The following is a 17,378-nucleotide window of genomic DNA, read 5'->3' on the forward strand; positions in this document are numbered from 1 at the left end:
ACTGGGGTTATCAGGGCCAAGAGCTGTGGTAGAAACTTCCAGTGGGTCTGGCTGAGGGTAGGGGGAGACACCCCGATGAGGTGGAGGGGCGTGGTACAGGGGAGCAAATGTCCAGGCCAGTTCTGTTTCCGAAGGACAGGAACGGTTTCAAAAATATTCCAGAGAATCATCTTTAGCCTGTGGCTGCTGCTTCCCCAGACTTCTGGATGAGGGCGGCTCTGTCCTGAGTACCGGAAGGAAGTCCCAGACGTTAGAGACTTCTGGCCTATCTGCAGGGAATTCTCAATCTGTTGAAGAAGACCAGACACAGTGAGAGAGTTAAGGCCAATGAGAGCCCGGGCGGGGGCGGTGCTGGGGGTGGGGGGGTGGGCCGGTGTTCTTTGGGCCAGAGCTAAAAGAGTTCTCCAGAAAAACATTTCTGGAATAAAAGTTAGAGAGATACTAACTGAGAAGAAGGGAAGGGGGCCTGAGGAGATGGTGTAGGAAGATGGCCTTTCATGAGGTTTGAGTTTTTTTCTTTTTCTTTAATTGCAGAAGAGGATCATTCATCCCATCCAAGGAACACCTGATCAGGACATTTGCTGCCCTGGCATTTCTGATTCCGGATCAAGATGTGACTGAGTATTAAGAACGAGTTGAGAAGGGCCAAGGAAGACGCCTCCAACCTGAAAAATCAAGAACTAGATTCTCGAACTTCCTTCCAAATAAGCTCAAGAGTATCTTTTCCGATCTAACCCAATTTCCTTTTCCAACTTAAGTTGGTTTAATTCTCCTCTTCTTTCAGAAGAGCTCCATCCCATACTGCTCTTCTGGTACCCAGGCAGCATTCTATTTCATCACTCTTATTTCTCAGTCTGTCTGAGTCCTGGGTGTGTGTCCCATTTCCACCATCAGATTAATAGGTGCCTGGATTAACCCTTCCCTCCCCTGCTCAGCCCCAGCCTCGGCACTAGGGACATTCAGGATGAGTGTGAAACAGACTGGTGCTTAGAACGAGGCTCATCGCTGTCCCTCAGTTATACCCTAGGGCCTGGGCTCCCCTTGGAGCCCTCCTGGGGTGGCCAGATGGCACCTGGGGGTAATTGAGTGACACAGTCTCCGCTGGAACCAATCACAGAGCATAATAACAGCCAAGGTGTTTACCCTACAGGGAACGAGGCTGTGGGGGCACTGGTGAGTGATAGAGATGGCGCCAGCCACAGATGAACAGATAGAAGAGTCTGGAATGTCCTGGGTGGGAAAGAGGGTGGGCTCTCTACGCTGCTTCAGGGGAGACACTGAGGTCCATTCCCTCTGGAGAGGGGAGAGGCAATGTAAGTGAAGCTGGGTGACCAGCGGGCTCCTCAAGAAGCTCAAGGTTATGCTTCCCATTATTTCATGAGATTGCTTCCTACACCCCATAAATTTAGCCAGTTTTTTTTTCCACAAGCACGAGAGAGAGTTTATTAACTCTGGTCATTGAGAAGAGAAAAGTGGGCAAGTATTTAAATTGAAGCAGGAGAAGCTTATATAGGATTGCCTTTCAAAGAGAGGCTTTGAAGTCTCCTTTTTTCTGGAAAGTTCTTAAGAATTTGCCTCTGGAACCAAGCCACTTCTGCCCAGGGTCAGGGAACAGGGAGGATGACATTTTCTTATCTTCCTGTGAGGGGTTGACTGGCTGGATGAATCAGGAATTCCTGAACCGCCAGGCTCACCTTTCTTACAGATTATGGAGAGACCAAAGTGGCACGTCCAGGTTTCAGAGGCATCGGATGTGTGGGGATGTGGGCAGATCAAAAGGTGGCTGAGGCCTGGGAGGAGGGCTTCTCCTGGCAACTGCTTCTGACAGCAGCTTACTGTGTCATTTTGGGCTCCGTGACTACCTCCGCCATTAGTTCTGGGTGAAAGCAACCCCTGGATTAGGAGACAAAGCTACAAACATCACCCTTTGAAACCAGAACTCAACAACAAAGGATGGACGGATGGCTCCTCTAAGCAAGGATTTGCAAACATGTTGTGCTGAAACTGGCTTTCATTTGCCCTGAACACTGCTTCTTAGGAGATTAATAGGTATCATGTAAGAAAAAAGTGTGGCGATGGATTCCCTGTTAGGTTAAAAAAAAAAAAAAGATGAAGCAGGCATCATACTGCAGGACTTTTTAAATCCATCACTTTTGGATCACTTAGGAAAGCTGCACCAAAGGATGCTACAAAACTCAGTGCTTTCCAAAAGACAGTGACTGGGGAGTGAGATTATTAAAAAATAAGGGTTTTTTTCTACTTTTTAATATTTCTGAATTTTCTCATATGAGCATATAGTGTTTCTATAGGTGAGTTATTTAAAAAACAACTAGAGAAGCAAGGGGAGGTAGGCTGATTCTAGAATCAGAAATAAAGTGTTGTTCTTGTAAAAAAAAAAAAATCCAGGGTTTCCCAAATCTTTGTTTGACCATAGAGCCCTCTTTTTGGCCAAATATCTTATAAGAACCAGGGTTTCAAGGAATGTGCTTTAAGAGACACAGAACAAGTTCTTTCTATTTCACCATTAGATAGATTAACATTTCCAAAATCCAAACAGATTTACAATATCTCCTTAAAAACATGAAGGTGCACAAAATATAATTACTGTGGTGTACGGCCAGATCTGGCTTATGGCAATGTGCCCAGCGTTACATTGTCAAAGCCAAAGGCAGGTTGTTTGCTCGGGCTGGTGCACCTGTGCCAGCACCATCCATCCCAGCACTGCTCAAGGGGAAAGAATTCTTGGGCTGGTGACCGATGCTGGGAATCTACACTGAGGAAGGTTGTGCCAGAGACTTCCAGTGCCTATCAAGCATCCCCACTCTCCTCCTTATTTCCCAACCTCCTGTGAGGATTGGTTGGGACTTGGGGTCATGTCGGCCAGTTAAATGTGAGTGGCATTGATGTGTGTGAGGCAGTGTGGGATGTGATGTGTGGGATGAGGCAGTTAGCAGCCCATGTGTCTCCTTCATCTCTCTTTTCCCCTGTCCCAGTAACCTTGAAGGCCATATGTCCCATGTGGCAGGGCTACGAGCCAGAAGCACGTAGGTCTGTGAGACACCCGCTGGGAGAGCCACATGGGAGAGCTGCCCAGATCCACCGTGGACTGTGAGTGAGAAGTGAACCTCTGTTGTGTTAAGTTAAGCCACTCAGACTTCAGGGTTTGTCCTTTGAGGCCGTCAGTGTTAATATTCTGGATCCAAGCACAGAAGTCGGATGGTAGAAGTATCTCTTAATAGCCAATGCTTTTTCTCTTGAGTTCCTGTTCGTCAAATAATCTGATGGCTATTAAACCTCTATTTCACGTCTCACTTAGGCTTTTTGAAAGAATAGTCTATCCTAGTAATACTAAGAGAGTTAATAGTAACAATGATATAATAGCAACTATCTTGAGCACATACTACACAGCAGGTACTGAATTAAATAATTCGCACGCATTCTTTTGTTAAATTTAATTCTCATGACAACTTTATGAAGGAACTTCTATTATTAACTTTTTACAGATGAAGAATCTGAGGCTCATGAAGCAGAAGTATTTTGCTGAAGTCGAGAAGTTAGTGAGTGGCAGAGGAAGACTCCAGCCTGGGTCCATCTGACACCCAAGGTGTTGGCTTCTCCCGTGAACACTACAGCATAAAATCCCAGCTCCATAGCAGATTATTTTTTTAAATAGGCTCCACACCCAGCATGGAGCCCAACTCGGGGCTTGAACTTACGACGCTGAGATCAAGACCCTGAGATCAAGACGAGCTGAGGGCACCTGGGTGGCTCAGTCATTAAGCGTCTGCCTTCAGCTCAGGTCATGATCCCAGGGTCCTGGGATCGAGCCCCACATCGGGCTCCCTGCTCAGCGGGGAGCCTGCTTCTCCCTCTGTCTGCCGCTCCCCCTTCTTGTGTTCCCTCTCTCACTGTATCTCTCTCCGTCAAATAAATAAAAAAATCTTTAAAAAAAAAAAAGACGAGCTGAGATCAAGAGTCAGATGCATAACCAACTGGGCATGAATCAGGTTTGCATATCCCTGTATGCCAAACACTAATGCATGCCAGACACATGCTAGATATTCAGTAAGTATTCAGCGACCTGACCACAATTTCTTTACTGACCCTGAGAATATATTCCCTAAAACGAGTTATTCTGCCAGCCAATTCTCCTTTGGGCAATAAATAAACTGGCAAATAGTTTATGAGATGGTGTCCTTAAAGTTTGGAGCTTGTGAATTGCTTTACCAGCACTAAACACCTCTTTTTTTTTTCCTTACTTTAAATTTTTTATTGTTATGTTAATCACCATACATTACATCATTAGTTTTTGATGTAGTGTTCCATGATTCATTGTTTGTGCATAACACCCAGTGCTCCACGCAGAATGTGCCCTCTTTAATACCCATCACCAGGCTAGCCCATCCCCCCACCCCCCTCCCCTCTAGAACCCTCAGTTTGTTTTTCAGAGCCCATCGTCTCTCATGGTTCGTCTCCCCCTCCGATTTACTCCCCTTTATTCTTCCCCTCCTGCTATCTTCTTCTTCTTCTTTTTCTCCTTAACATATATTGCATTATTTGTTTCAGAGGTACAGATTTGTGATTCAACAGTCTTGCACAATTCACAGCACTCACCATATCACATACCCTCCCCAATGTCTATCACCCAGCCACCCCATCCCTCCCACCCCACGCCCACTCTGGCAACCCTCAGTTTGTTTCCTGAGATTAAGAATTCCTCATATCAGTGAGGTCATATGATACATGTCTTTCTCTGATTGACTTATTGTTATCAGCATAACACCCTCCAGTTCCATCCACGTTGTTGCAAATGGCAAGATCTCATCCCTTTTGATGGTTGCATAATATTCCATTGTGTATATATACCACATCTTCTTTATCCATTCATCTGTCGATGGACATCTTGGCTCTTTCCACAGTTTGGCTATTGTGGACATTGTTGCTATAAATATTGGGGTGCATGTACCCCTTCAGATCCCTACATTTATATCTTTGGGGTAAATACCCAGTAGTGCAATTGCTGGGTCATCAGGTAGCTCTATTTTCAACTTTCTGAGGAACCTCCATACTGTTTTCCAGAGTGGTTGCACCAGCTTGCATTCCCACCAACAGTGTAGGAGGGTTCCCCTTCCTCCACATCCCTGCCATCATCTGTCGTTTCCTGACTGTTAATTTTAGCCATTCTGACTGGTGTGAGGTGGTATCTTATTGAGGTTTTGATTTGGATTTCCCTGATGCCGGACGATGTTGAGCAACTTTTCATGACTAAACACCTCTTTTAAGTGAACAGATTTAGTCAAGTTTTTGAAGAGATTTGAGGACAAGATTCTGTTTCCACTGACATTTATTAAGTATGAACTTTGTGCCAGGAATTGTACAAGACGTGTTTGTGTCACCTCATGTTGGCCTAATGATAATCCACAGGTGATTAGTCTGCCTATTTATAGCTGAAGAAATGAGACGCGAACGTCTTGAGAGCTTTGCTTTGCTCTTGACCCCCAGTTGGTTGCAGAGCCTGAACCTGAATTCAAAGCCATTGACTTGAACTCTAAGATGCCCTGGCTCCACAGTGACCCTGTTCAGAAGCACCTGTGAGTCCCAGCCTGAATGGGTGCTGGACTCTCCCTGGCTCTTTGCGTCCTGACTGCATCACCACGGCCTTGGCACCTGGTAGACATCTCTCAGCACGAGAGTGTTTTGGAGGCTGGGCGGTGTGTGTTGCAGAGACAGCCACGCTTCAACACAACCCACGCTCATAGACATTCACTTCACCAAAGACCAAGGGGCAATGGCTCATTACTTTAAAGAGACGCTACTTTGGCCTTTTCCCAGAGAATAGGGACTAGCTGTAACTTGAGCCCCAGGCTTTCAGAGCTGGCTCTCTGCTGCCTCTGGACCAGTTTTAAATCCTGCCACAGACAAGTGTTGCCTCGCTCTCCCTGCCCATAATCTGCACGCTGTTAAAGACCGCCCGCTCATTGGAGCATTGGCCTGAGTAAAGCATGACTCAAAGGTGCATCTGCAGGAGATAGCAGTCAGAGATGAATCCCGAGTCTCAAAAAACCCAGTGGGATCCTGCGGTCCATGTAAGGATCTCTTGCCCTCAGATTAAAAGACACTTTGGGGCTCTGTGGAACACGCCGGACCTCGACGCTCCAGGCTCCAGGACATTGACCTCCACATATGGAAGAGATGTGTCCTGAGATGGGGATTCCCTTGGGAGAGAGGAGCAGCCTGGTCCTGCATGAGTTTTATAAAGTTTATTGGTGAGACGTGGGGAGCAGGGAGGGAGGGCCTAAACAAGGACAAGAACTCAGAGATTGAGGGCATAAATCCCTTCACGGGTGGGACCATCCCCAGGGCTATTCCCAACTCTCTATACATGCAGGGGCTGCACAAGATATAAGCTATAACCTGGTGTTTCGCCTGACTCGGGCTTGCTGTAACAGGAGACAGTCCTTGTGTGTCTGTCGGTGGACCTGTAATCTCATGAGCTCACGGAGTGTGTGGCCAAATGACGTAAGCCAGGGCATGGAGGGGGTCACGGCTGAGAGAAACCTTCCTCTGGGGGAAGAGTGCAGGCCAGGGCAAGGTCCGGGCCATCATTGTTGGCAATGCTTCAGGAAGGGGGTGCTGAGTTAGGGGGTCTCTTAGTACGGAGGCAGAAGGATGGGCTAGAATCCTGATTCTAGATTCAGAAAGACTAAGGCAAGAGTGGAAGAGAGGAAATGTCAGTGGCAAAGGAAAGCAAGAAGGAGACCAGGAGAAATGTGAGACAGGAGTTTCCTGGAGAAGGAGTCCGGAGGAAGAGCCGGGTGAGGTGGACGGCAGAGAAATGGACTTTCCCTTTATCTTGTGGTTTTCTTGGCAGTGGAGCTCAGAGCGGAGGCCTTCCCCTGGGGGTCCTTGAACTCACTTACACTCCCCAGCCTGGTTTTGGCCTCCCCGTGGGGACTGCAGTTCCCACTGCCAGTGACACAGCCCCCCGACAGCATGCCGTAGCCCCCCAAGACAGAGCTGGGCCGGTAACTGTAGGTGCCAGCGCCGCTGAAACCAAAGCTGGCCCCGGTGCCCGTGGTCCCCGCCATGGTGCTGCTGATGACCGCTGTGGGGGATGCAGGGAGGAGTGATAAGTGTATGTCCCCGGACAGGGGTAACCCCAAGTCCCCTCCAGTGTCCCAGCTGCAACTAGCATAGATGTCTCCCTCTTAAGCAAACACTTCACATCAACTATGGACTCTAGTGGCATATGCTCAATGCCTGAGCAGCTCAAGCTCTAGAAAAAATAGCCCAGATCCCACAGGATCTGGCCAACATTAGCACAGGTGCTGCGCCGCGGGTCTGGGTGCAGGTCTCCACTCTCAGTGCGGAGATGGACTCAGGAAGCTCACGGCCTCCGTCATGCAGGAAAGCCAGCGTCAGGGAGACAGAAGAGGGTGGACTGGGAATTTCATCCCAGCATGGGTGAGATTTCTGGGGAAGGGGCCCCTGTGAAATATCAGAATATGATGGGAAGTTGGCAGCAGGAACGCTACAGAGGAAGAGGTCTCAGAAGTAAGGCGATGGTGACCATAGTGATCTACCAGGCAGAGCCCAGGCTGTTCCATGGGGGCCTGGCGGTAGGCACCCACTTACTTCATATCCACTGATGGACTACAAATATACCCTCAGAGGTGTGAAATACTCACAGATGCTCACGGAGTTGGTGTATTCTCCAGACATCCTGTACGGAGAGAAAAGTGTAGGTGAATCTCCAGTGCGTGGAATCCGAGTTCCCCACACCACAGCTTGAAGTCAGCAGCCAGCCTAGCCCAGCCCCCACAAGCCCCTCCAGCCGGCCAGCCGGCCTCGGTGTACCTGCAGGCTCGGTACCACTCGCCCCCAAGGCTACTCTTCCCACTTCAGAGATGTGCCAACTTGCAAACCGGGGGCCCCCAACAACAACACCCCTCAGGGTCCCTCCTCTGGGTTTCTCTTTATCCCATTTCTTCATTCCTGCGAGGTTAGTACCGGAATAAATACAAGTGTGGAAATATTAGCATCGGTTGCCATTAAGGAACTGTCTGATTTTAGGACCAGTAACTTCTCCCCTGTGAGTCTCAGTGATACAGGGATGCTCAAGCAGATCAAGGTTTTTCACACACCAGTGCTTCAAGTACACCTGTCTGATTATTGCTATGAACATGTACAACTCACACTGTTATATATTTAGTACTTTTCATTGGCTATGTCTTTTATAACAAAAAATGCATTTTTCCTAAAAAGAAGTTTTATATCACCAGGGTAAATAGCCAACACTACCTGACAAAAAAAGAAAAAAAAAAAGCAGCAATAAAAATAAATATAATGAAAATAAAGCAATTTGAAAATTTTTGGCTAGATATTATTGTCTGCCAGAGGCTCTGAACCTGGGATCTACTGTCTCTTTATTAATAGGGATATTTGCAAGGGTCCGGGCGATGTTAAAGACACAACAGCACCACACTGAGACTTTCTCCCTGTCGTAGTCTGGGAAGTCACAGGAGAACTGTAAAGGATATCGCTGTCTCACTAACTGACCAGATGCTGTTTAAAGCTATGTTTGTTTGTGACCTGAAAAGTATCTCCAGACTGTCCAGCAACCTCTCCCACACTTTGAAAAACTGAGTCAGAAGATTCCAAAAGTTCTTCCAGTTCTAACATTCTAAGAGCCTTCCCACCACTCACCTGCACTCCTCGCCCTCCAGCAGCTTGCGGTAGGTGGCGATCTCCACGTCTAGGGCCAGCTTCGTGCTCATGAGCTCCTGGTACTCGCGCAGCATCCGAGCCAGCTCCTCCTTGGCCTGGTGCAGGGCAGCCTCCAGCTCGTCCAGCTTGGCCCGGGCGTCCTTCAGGGCACAGTCGCCCCGCTGCTCGGCATCGGCGATGGCCGTCTCCAGGTTGGAGCACTGAGGGTCAGAAGGTAGCATTTTCCCCTGAGCTCTAGGGCCCTCTGGGCCTCCCTTCACCCCTCACCCCAATGAGCTCACTATGGTCGGACCCTCCTCTGTCTGGCCCCACTTCCTACAGCAAAGCCACATCCATGGTGAAGGAGTCCTGTCAACATGGGTCAGGGAGGCTTGTTATTCTCAGCTGCTTGGCTTTCTGAAAAGACCCTTCCAATTGTTCCAGACTTTAGATGGGAGGTGAGTGTGGGGGATGAGACCAGGGGGTCCAATTGAGAAAGTGGGTTCTGAGATGGAGAACCAAGAATAAGAGAGGAGCCCAGGGGAGTTATATGTGATAAGCAGTTCACTCTTCCCTTGGGAAATGAGCCAGGACCACCCAAGCCTCCCTTACCTGCTTCTTCACACTCTCAATCTCTGAGCGTAGCCTTTGGATAAGCCGAGTCAGTTCAGAGATCTCGTTCTTGGTGTGTTTGAGGTCATCTCCATGCCTGCCGGCCACTAGCTGGAGCTCCTGGAACTAGGGGAAGAGGGAGCAAAGCAGAGACCTTGACTCAGGGCCTGGCTGAGTTCAAACTGGCAGACTGTGCCTTTGTATTCAGAGTGTGACAGGTGGATGGGGGTCCCCAACCTCACCAGGCCTACCAACAGCCTCCCACTCAACCATCTGCTCACTGGATTTATTTGTTTGCCTTAAGCACAGTCATCTCACTGATGGCTAGATTTGGCCATAAGAACTGTTCAAAGCCTTCTACTCTCCTCGCTCCAACTTTATAATACTCAGCTCCGATTATGATGCTCCTCTACCCATAGCCCTTCAAAGTCAAGGTCAAAATCAAACTACGAGCATGGCATCAAGGTGCTTTGAGGTTTGGCATCCACCAGTCTCCCCAGACTCCTTTTTCACTGCCTCACCTTCATCTACTTGTCTCTACACCTGTGCCAAACAGTTCCATGTTCCCTAAACGTCCCTGTGCTCTCAAGTCTCTGAGTCTTTGCACCAACCGCTACCTCCCCCTGGTAAACCCTTCCCCACCCATTTCACCTTTTTCCTTAGCTAGTTCCAACTCAGCCAGGGCAGAGTCACTTCCTCCAGGAGGCCTGCCTTGATCTCCCAGTTGGGTGTACTTCTATTTCCATAGCTCCTGGCACTCCAGTCCATAGATCTTACCACACTGTATTACAAGCACACCTTTCTGTGTTTTCCCCATCAGACTTAGCATGACTGGATGGCAGGGACCTGTCTTCTCTGTGACTTCCTCTCCTTCACAGCTCAGCTGGGCTCCAGGCTACTGGAAGTCTTTCCCAGCATGAGGAACATTGTGTGTGTGTGTGTGTGTGTGTGTGTGTGTGTGTGTGTGTGTGATGTGGTGGCAGGTTCTGCTATTCCCCAACACTGCTAGCCATGAATTTGAGATCATCTGCTAGTTTCAGGATCACTCCTGCCTTTGATGCCATCCAGTGAATAGTCAAAGAGAATATTTTAGTTCTACCCCAGAATCTGTCTTAAGAGGAACTTGGAAAAGTGTGACATTCAGAACTCTGGTGGCTGTGCACTGCCTCTCTCTGTCCCTGGTGCAAGCTGTCATATCTGACCCTAACAAGGCCCTAGGTTCAAGATTCCTCTTAAAGGTGCCAGGTCCCCTGGAAGGCAGTGGATTCTCACTATGCTCCTGTGTTTTATCTTTGGTGCTAATCTTGGGACGATAAACACGGGGGGCGGGACTGGTAGTCTTTTTCTGCTCCTTTGCAAAGCTGTGTGTGCAGGATGGCTCTCCCTACACACTGACAGAGAAGGAGGCACTAACTTCCCCAGTTCTGACACCAAGCAGTCTCCTTTTGAGGCAAACAGGTGAGCATCCTTCTCCATTCCACTCCCAGCCCACCCCAAATCCTCACTATTAAACACTTCTTACCAGAGTCGTGTCCTGATCTTCTGTCTAAACACTGGAATTGGCAGTCAGTGATCTAGATTCAAATCCAGCTCCATCACTTACCAACTAAGTGATCTTGGCAAGTTACTAACACTCCCTGAGCCCTGGTTTCTTCATCTTTGAAAGGGGAACGGGATAATAATAAGACCTCATAATTCTGTTGTTAGAACTACACTAATGAAACTCTGGTCAATCAGTGCTTACCTCCAGATGGAGAAGTGCAGGTGTGGATAACCCCAAACAGCAAATGATCCAAAAACCATGTCTGTGCAGACCTGCCTAACCCTTCTGGAAGGAACCTGGGGTTAAGCACTGGCCACAGACAATCCAGAGTGGCTGGGCCACATGGCCGTCCCTGACACTGGCTTGCAGCAATCACGTGTAGGGCTGTGGGGACTAGAGACTTGGGTTTAAACTTTTATCAAGGAGCCCTGGCTTGTGTTGTTATCTGGGCCTTGAAAGCCTCCTTCCTCTCACCCCTGCTGGCCACATCTTTCTGTCCCTATGGTGGCAAGGAGGCAGAGGGAGGGACAAGATAAGTCCTCAAGTGTGTGACTCTCCACTGAGAAGGAACCCGATAAACAGCATGAAACAATTAGGAAGTTGCCATCTTGATCTGAGAAACCAAATTATCTAAAGAATCACTTCCCCACCCATGACCCATTAGAGGAGTTAAGATCTAAGGGACTCATACTCCCCCTTTATCCTTGCAGTTGGACTTGAATGAAAGGTAGGAATTACCTGATCTCAGATCACACTCAAGAGACCCCCTAATTTATTGCAATTAATGAGGGAGTTGAGATGCTAACCACCCATGTTTCTCTCCCTCTCAGACTCAGTTCAAAACCCTCTGCCTCCAGGAAGTCAGCCCTGACCTGCCCCACCTGGTCCCCTAACCTTTTTCTCCTCAGCATCCAGGACTCTGTCTATGCCACATTCATTTGCACTTGGCTGTAAGTGTCCTTCCATGGCTGCCCCAGTCTAAGTGGATCAGTCTAAGAGCTTCATCTTCTCCTCCTTTTGGGCTTTCCCCAGCACCCGGGACAGTTCTGTGTTCCCATCAAATGTGTGGGACATGGTGGGCCATGGGCTCAGGGGAGGTGTGCAGCCCACCTTGGTCTGGTACAGCGCCTCGGCCTCGGCCTTGCTCTTCAGGGCGATATCCTCATACTGGGCACGGACCTCAGCAATGATGCTGTCCAGGTCTAGGTTCCGGTTGTTGTCCATGGATAGGATGACAGACGTGTCACTGATGTGGGACTGGATCTGAGCAATCTCCTACACGGGAAAAAAAGAAACATGAAATGCCTTTTGTGGGCAGAAGAAGATGCCAAGGTGATGGCCCTTTCCTAGCAGGAGATCCCTTAGGCCCTCCTAAATAGATGCAAGCTTCATTCCCCAAAGTCACCCACTGATGTTTCAATACCACATCTGAAAACTGTTGAATGAGTTTGAAGCAGCTCAGGAAGAAAACAGCCAAGCTGTCTGTCACTTGAGACAGGAGTAGAGGAAGTAGTAGTAGTAGTGGGAAAACAGCCTGGCCGCCACACAAGAGACACTAAGGACACAGGAGCCCACATATGCTTAGCCAACAGGTTCCGGCTTGAAGCCAGATGGTCAGAGGCAGTAGAAAGGGTTGGAAGACTCCCTACTTCTGTCCCTGGAGATTCCTGCTCAAGACCCAGGGAGACACCCAAGTGGCAGGGAGAAGACAGGCAGAAATGAGAATATCCTTGGCTGAAGACCAGTGGGAACCCCGTAAGGACCCATGGCTTCCTGAAGGAAGTGAGACCAGGACATCTGGAGGCCAGGCTGGGACTGATGGCACACATCATTTGGACGCACCAGGATAGATGTCACCCTTTCCTTTGATCAACATGGCCCCCAGCATCCAAATGCTGGAGATCCCCTGGGCTCCTAAAGTTACTAAGGAATGAATAACCAACTACTCATTCATATGTCTGTCCTTCCAGAAGACAGAGCTGGGGATAGGACTAGGGGATGGAGCCTTACCCCTTCATACAGGCATTTGAAGAACTTGATTTCTCCATCCAGGGCATCCACCTTGGCCTGCAGTTCCACCTTGCTCATGTAAGCTGCATCCACATCCTAAAGGAATCCAGACACCCCCTGACATCGCCATTCTTCAAGCTCAGACAGGGGCTCTCCCAGGAACTGGCATCCGAGCACCAACACTCGTGAGCTGCCCCCAGGGAATGGAGTCAAGACCCAGAGAGCAGGAACATGACTTCCACCCAAGACTTGCTGTGAGCCTCTGGAACTCCTCTGCACCCCATCCAAAATGGAATCTTGTTACTGCCTCTACTTCTCAAAGAGAGGGCTTAGGAGGGAGTGCTATCTCCCACACGGGGGTCATTCAGCAGTCGGAGCCCAGGACAGCCACATAGCTTTGTCAGAGACGGGCAGAGTTGGAAGGTAAACCTGCAGCCCCTCTCAAAGCATGTCCTGTTTCCCAAGCCAAAGCGGACACAACATGGGCTCCTGCCACTCACACCAAATATACAAAGTGGACAAGGTGATATATTCTAGGTAAACATCAAGGTGTCCCAAGATGTCCCAAGCAGTACATCCCTCCATTTTCCTTGGGCACTTCAGCTCTGGGTCATTCTACAAGAAGCACAGACCTCAGTCTCCTCTCTGCCCTCCACACTCCAGCGTCTGGGTGACTGAGGGATATTCACCCCCTCCTCACCTTCTTGAGCACCACAAATTCATTCTCGGCAGTTGTGCGCCTGTTAATTTCCTCCTCATACCTGCAGGGGAAGCGTTGCAGTGAGCAAGGGGTGTGTGTGTGTGTGTGTGTGTGTGCAGGCTCATCATGAAAGCAGAAAAAGAGGTGCCCGCACTATGTCTCATATAGCAGGTATTATTCTATATCTTTGCAGATCTGTCCAACTCACAAGGACTACTTAGCCAGTGCTATAGACAGGGTTTGCAAGCAACTCCCTCCCGGGCCAAGGGACCAGAAGATTTGGGGTCTGGATTTCCCCAATACCTGGAGAGTAAGTAGGTTCTTCCTCCTCCCGTTAAGTATCCAAATCACAGGAACATGCTGCTTCCCCTTTTAGCCCTGATCCTTGTGTGACTCCAGCTGCCTGACACCCCTGTTAATAACTTCACCCCATCTCGAAGCATGAGTCTTAAGGAAGTCAGAACTATCCCCTGGGACAGGAAGAGGGGGCATGGCCCAAATGTCCATGACCTGAGGGAGATGAGAGAAACTCCAACTCCCTGCCCTGATGGGTTGAGGCAGGGGGACGGTGGTTCCTTGGAACTTGGGGACCCACTGAGCAAGCTTAGTTGCTGGGAGGCTCTCTCCAGTGGGGAGCAGGAGGGAGCACGCCAAGGAGGTGGCCACTTGCCAGGACAGCCCTGTCACTGCCTGAGAGGCTGACTCTCCACTGTCCGGACTGCCTGGCCACCCAGAGAGGGCCCTCATCTTGCCCGGCTAGGGGAACTCGGGATGGGCCACTCTCACCCGAGCTCAGTGCCCCTGAGGCCAGAGGCAAGTGTCCCATGGCCTGCAGGGAAAGCCCAGCGCTGGCAGGCCAGCCAGCCTGTAGGTGTGGGGTCCCGCTCACCTCCTCTTGTAGTCCTCCACCACGTCCCGCATGCTCCTCAGCTCCGAGTCCAGCCGCACCCTGTCCCCGGACAGCGTCTCCAGCTGCTTCCGCAGGTTGCTGATGTAGCCCTCGAGGATGGGCTCCAGGTTGTTCTTGCAGTTGTTCAGGTCCAGCTGCTGCAGCAGCTCCCACTTGGTCTCCAGCACCTGGTTCTGCTGCTCCAGGAACCGCACCTGGGACCCAAATCAATAGAGAAACTGTGTGGTTTCCTTTCCTGGACAGTGGCAGTGTGGTCCTGTGCTACATTAGCTTAAAGGGTAAGCCTCAGCCCTTAGGAAATGTCCCTCACAGCCTTGCCCCACCCAGGGCCCTTTGTCTGACTGAGGTTCTCTTTCTGGAGGCAGCCCCAAAGATCGGGCAGGGCCTCATCATCTTCATTTCCCACTAGCCAGGCCTGTCTCCTCTGTACCTGTCTAAATCTGCCTGAACCAGTATCCACGGGCAGCACGGGCCACCTCTTTAAGGCAAGTCCTTAGACACGTAAGCTGGCCTGCTCTGGCCTTCACACTCTTGGGCGCCCCTGCTCAGGGCCTGGTGGCCTGGCCTATGCTCTGCCTCCTCTCTGTCTCCTCCATCATGTCAGCTCTCAGCCCCACCAGAGGCAAGCACTCAGCTGACTGGGGATCTTGGGCCTTCCTCTGTTGCATTCATGTCCAATTCTCTGATCTCGGAGCATTTCTCCAGGGGAAGAACCAGCAGTCTCAAGTTGCAGCCTGCAAATACCATACCATTCCCTTGCTCAAAGTGCTCTGGTGGCTCCCCATCCCCGGCGGGATCGAATCCAAATTCCTCCTGTGCTCTTCGAAATGTGCCCACCCCTTCCTTCCCCTCCTCTACCACTCACCTGACTCTCTCGCAAAGCCAAGTTCTCCCCATTCTCTGGACAAGTCTACCATGATACATGGGATGACTCCCTCTCCCTAGGCTTCCTTTCCCCACCTCCATCCAGTGAACTCCTATTCATGTGCTGCCACCCTACTCACTGTCACCCCGGTGAGCTTCCCCTGCTCCCCTGCGTTCAGGAAGTTTCTATTTCCCAAGGCCCTGCTACCCTTTTTTTCCTTGAGGTTCTCAAACTCAAGTGGGTATCAGCATCACCTGGGGGCTCCTGGGTCTCACTGTCAGAGCTTACAATTCAGTATGAGGCGGGGTCTGAAAATGTGCATTTCTACAAGTGCCCAGGTGATCCTAATGCTGCTGGTTCAGGGAGCTCTTTTGAGGACCACAGCTCTAGTGCATCGCTGATCCCCATCTGCCTCACCTTATACATTGGGTGTATTATAGGCTATGAGTTTGTCTTTCAACCAGAATCTGAGCTGGTCTGGGTCCCATGAGAGGAGAAACTGGGTCTCCATGGCTTTATAGATATTCCAGGCTGCCATGGAGCTCTCCTTTGTCCGGCTTCCTAGTTTCATAAACTGTTACTCTCCTACTTCTCAACTTTGAGGCCACTTCCCCGACCTCCTGGAAACCTTCCCAAACCAAACTCCCTGGCTCCTCCTGCCCCTCTGACCCCCCACACCCCCAACCCCTCAGCACTGATTTCAGGTTTGTCCAGTTCTTCCCTGCTCTGTCCTCACTGCGTCTGCATCCTGGGGAGTGAGTGTCCTGCCTTCCTCTGGTTCAGACAGGGAGCCCCCTGAGGGCAGTGAAGGTAGAGGAAGGAAAGGGCTCTATGCTTGGCTTGCTCCAAAAAGTCCCACCTTGTCAATGAAGGAGGCAAATTTATTGTTCAGCGCCTTGATCTGCTCCCGCTCCTGGGTGCGCACTTTCTGGATCTCCGGGTCCAGCTCCACGTTGAGGGGGGCCAGGAGGTTCTTGTTGATGGTGACCTGGTGGATGCCCCCTGGAGGGCACACAGACGGACACACGGGCCCCAGGGCCACACTGCCAAACATGCTGCCAGCAAAGCCACTGGCCCGGCCTCGACCAAACCCATAGCCCCCTGCCCGCCCGCTGCCACTGGCCATGTTGAGGGAGATGCTCCGGGTTCCCCCCAGGCTGTAGAGACTCCGGCTTCCAAAGCCACCACTGAACCCTTTGCCCCCTGCCCGGTAGGAGGACGAGCTGCCCCCTGAGAACACTGCTGAGCAGCCGCTGAAGCCCCCCTTGGTGGCAGCTCCCGACTTGTAGGTGAATTGGCGGCTCATGCTGGAAAGGCCAGAGAGATGGAATAAGATGCTAACCCTTGGCTGAGATGCAATTCACCAGCCTACAATCTCAGGCTCCCCCTTTATAGGGCTCAGGAGGGAGCCACTGCCCTAATTTGTGGGTTTAGTTTGCCCAGGAGCAAGAAATCATTTTCTCCCAGCAAAATCAGAGACACGAGGTAAATAACTTGAAAACTCCCAAAGTGCTGGGCTTGCAAGGCTTGCTCATGTAATTTGAGTCTTATCTAATTAACATGGGATAATTAGCCTGACCAAATTATCCCTAGAAAGATCTTGGCGGAGAGGTTTGTCACAGCCTCAATTGCCCTTCCTCAGGGAGGGGGGAGGCTGGATTGCAGGGGTGCAGAGGAAGACCTTTAATTGACAGTCTCATCTGTGAGAGATCTCAGGACTCTACCAGCATCAGATCAGGGACCTTGGCTGAACTGCTTTTATGTGGTTAGGGAAAGACTCTGTGGCCTGGCTTCCCAGGGCTGCTAGAGACAGGAATCCAGGGCCTCTGTTGTGCCCTTCCAGGCAGATCTTCTGCTCCCCTATGCAGCCAGGCTGCCCTGCACACACCAACTTCTTTGTTCCTGTACTCTCACACCCCACCTCACCCTTGACCTTGAAATAATGGCATTGCCACCATTCATGGTAGCTGACACTAGTACAGCACTTTACAGCATTAAAAGATCTCCTTGCACACTAAAGCTCGCTTCATCC

General features: G+C 50.3%; 1 protein-coding gene across 1 annotated transcript; it reads right to left on the reverse strand.

Annotated features, from left to right (window-relative positions):
- Positions 1-6,848: 6,848 nt before the first annotated feature.
- On the reverse strand, positions 6,849-16,652 carry LOC114225771 (keratin, type II cytoskeletal 73). Its single transcript, XM_028125523.2, has 9 exons — positions 16,206-16,652; positions 14,461-14,675; positions 13,572-13,632; positions 12,872-12,967; positions 11,972-12,136; positions 9,319-9,444; positions 8,707-8,927; positions 7,689-7,723; positions 6,849-7,105 (listed from the first exon to the last, which is right to left on the reverse strand). Exons 1-9 carry the CDS (start codon positions 16,650-16,652, stop codon positions 6,849-6,851), a joined length of 1,623 nt encoding a protein of 540 aa, XP_027981324.2.
- Positions 16,653-17,378: the final 726 nt, after the last annotated feature.

This window comes from Eumetopias jubatus, unplaced genomic scaffold (assembly GCF_037043125.1).
Source record: "Eumetopias jubatus isolate StellerSeaLion01/CBP00866 unplaced genomic scaffold, mEumJub1_p1.0 scaffold_8, whole genome shotgun sequence".
NCBI classification, from domain to species: Eukaryota; Metazoa; Chordata; class Mammalia; order Carnivora; family Otariidae; genus Eumetopias; species Eumetopias jubatus.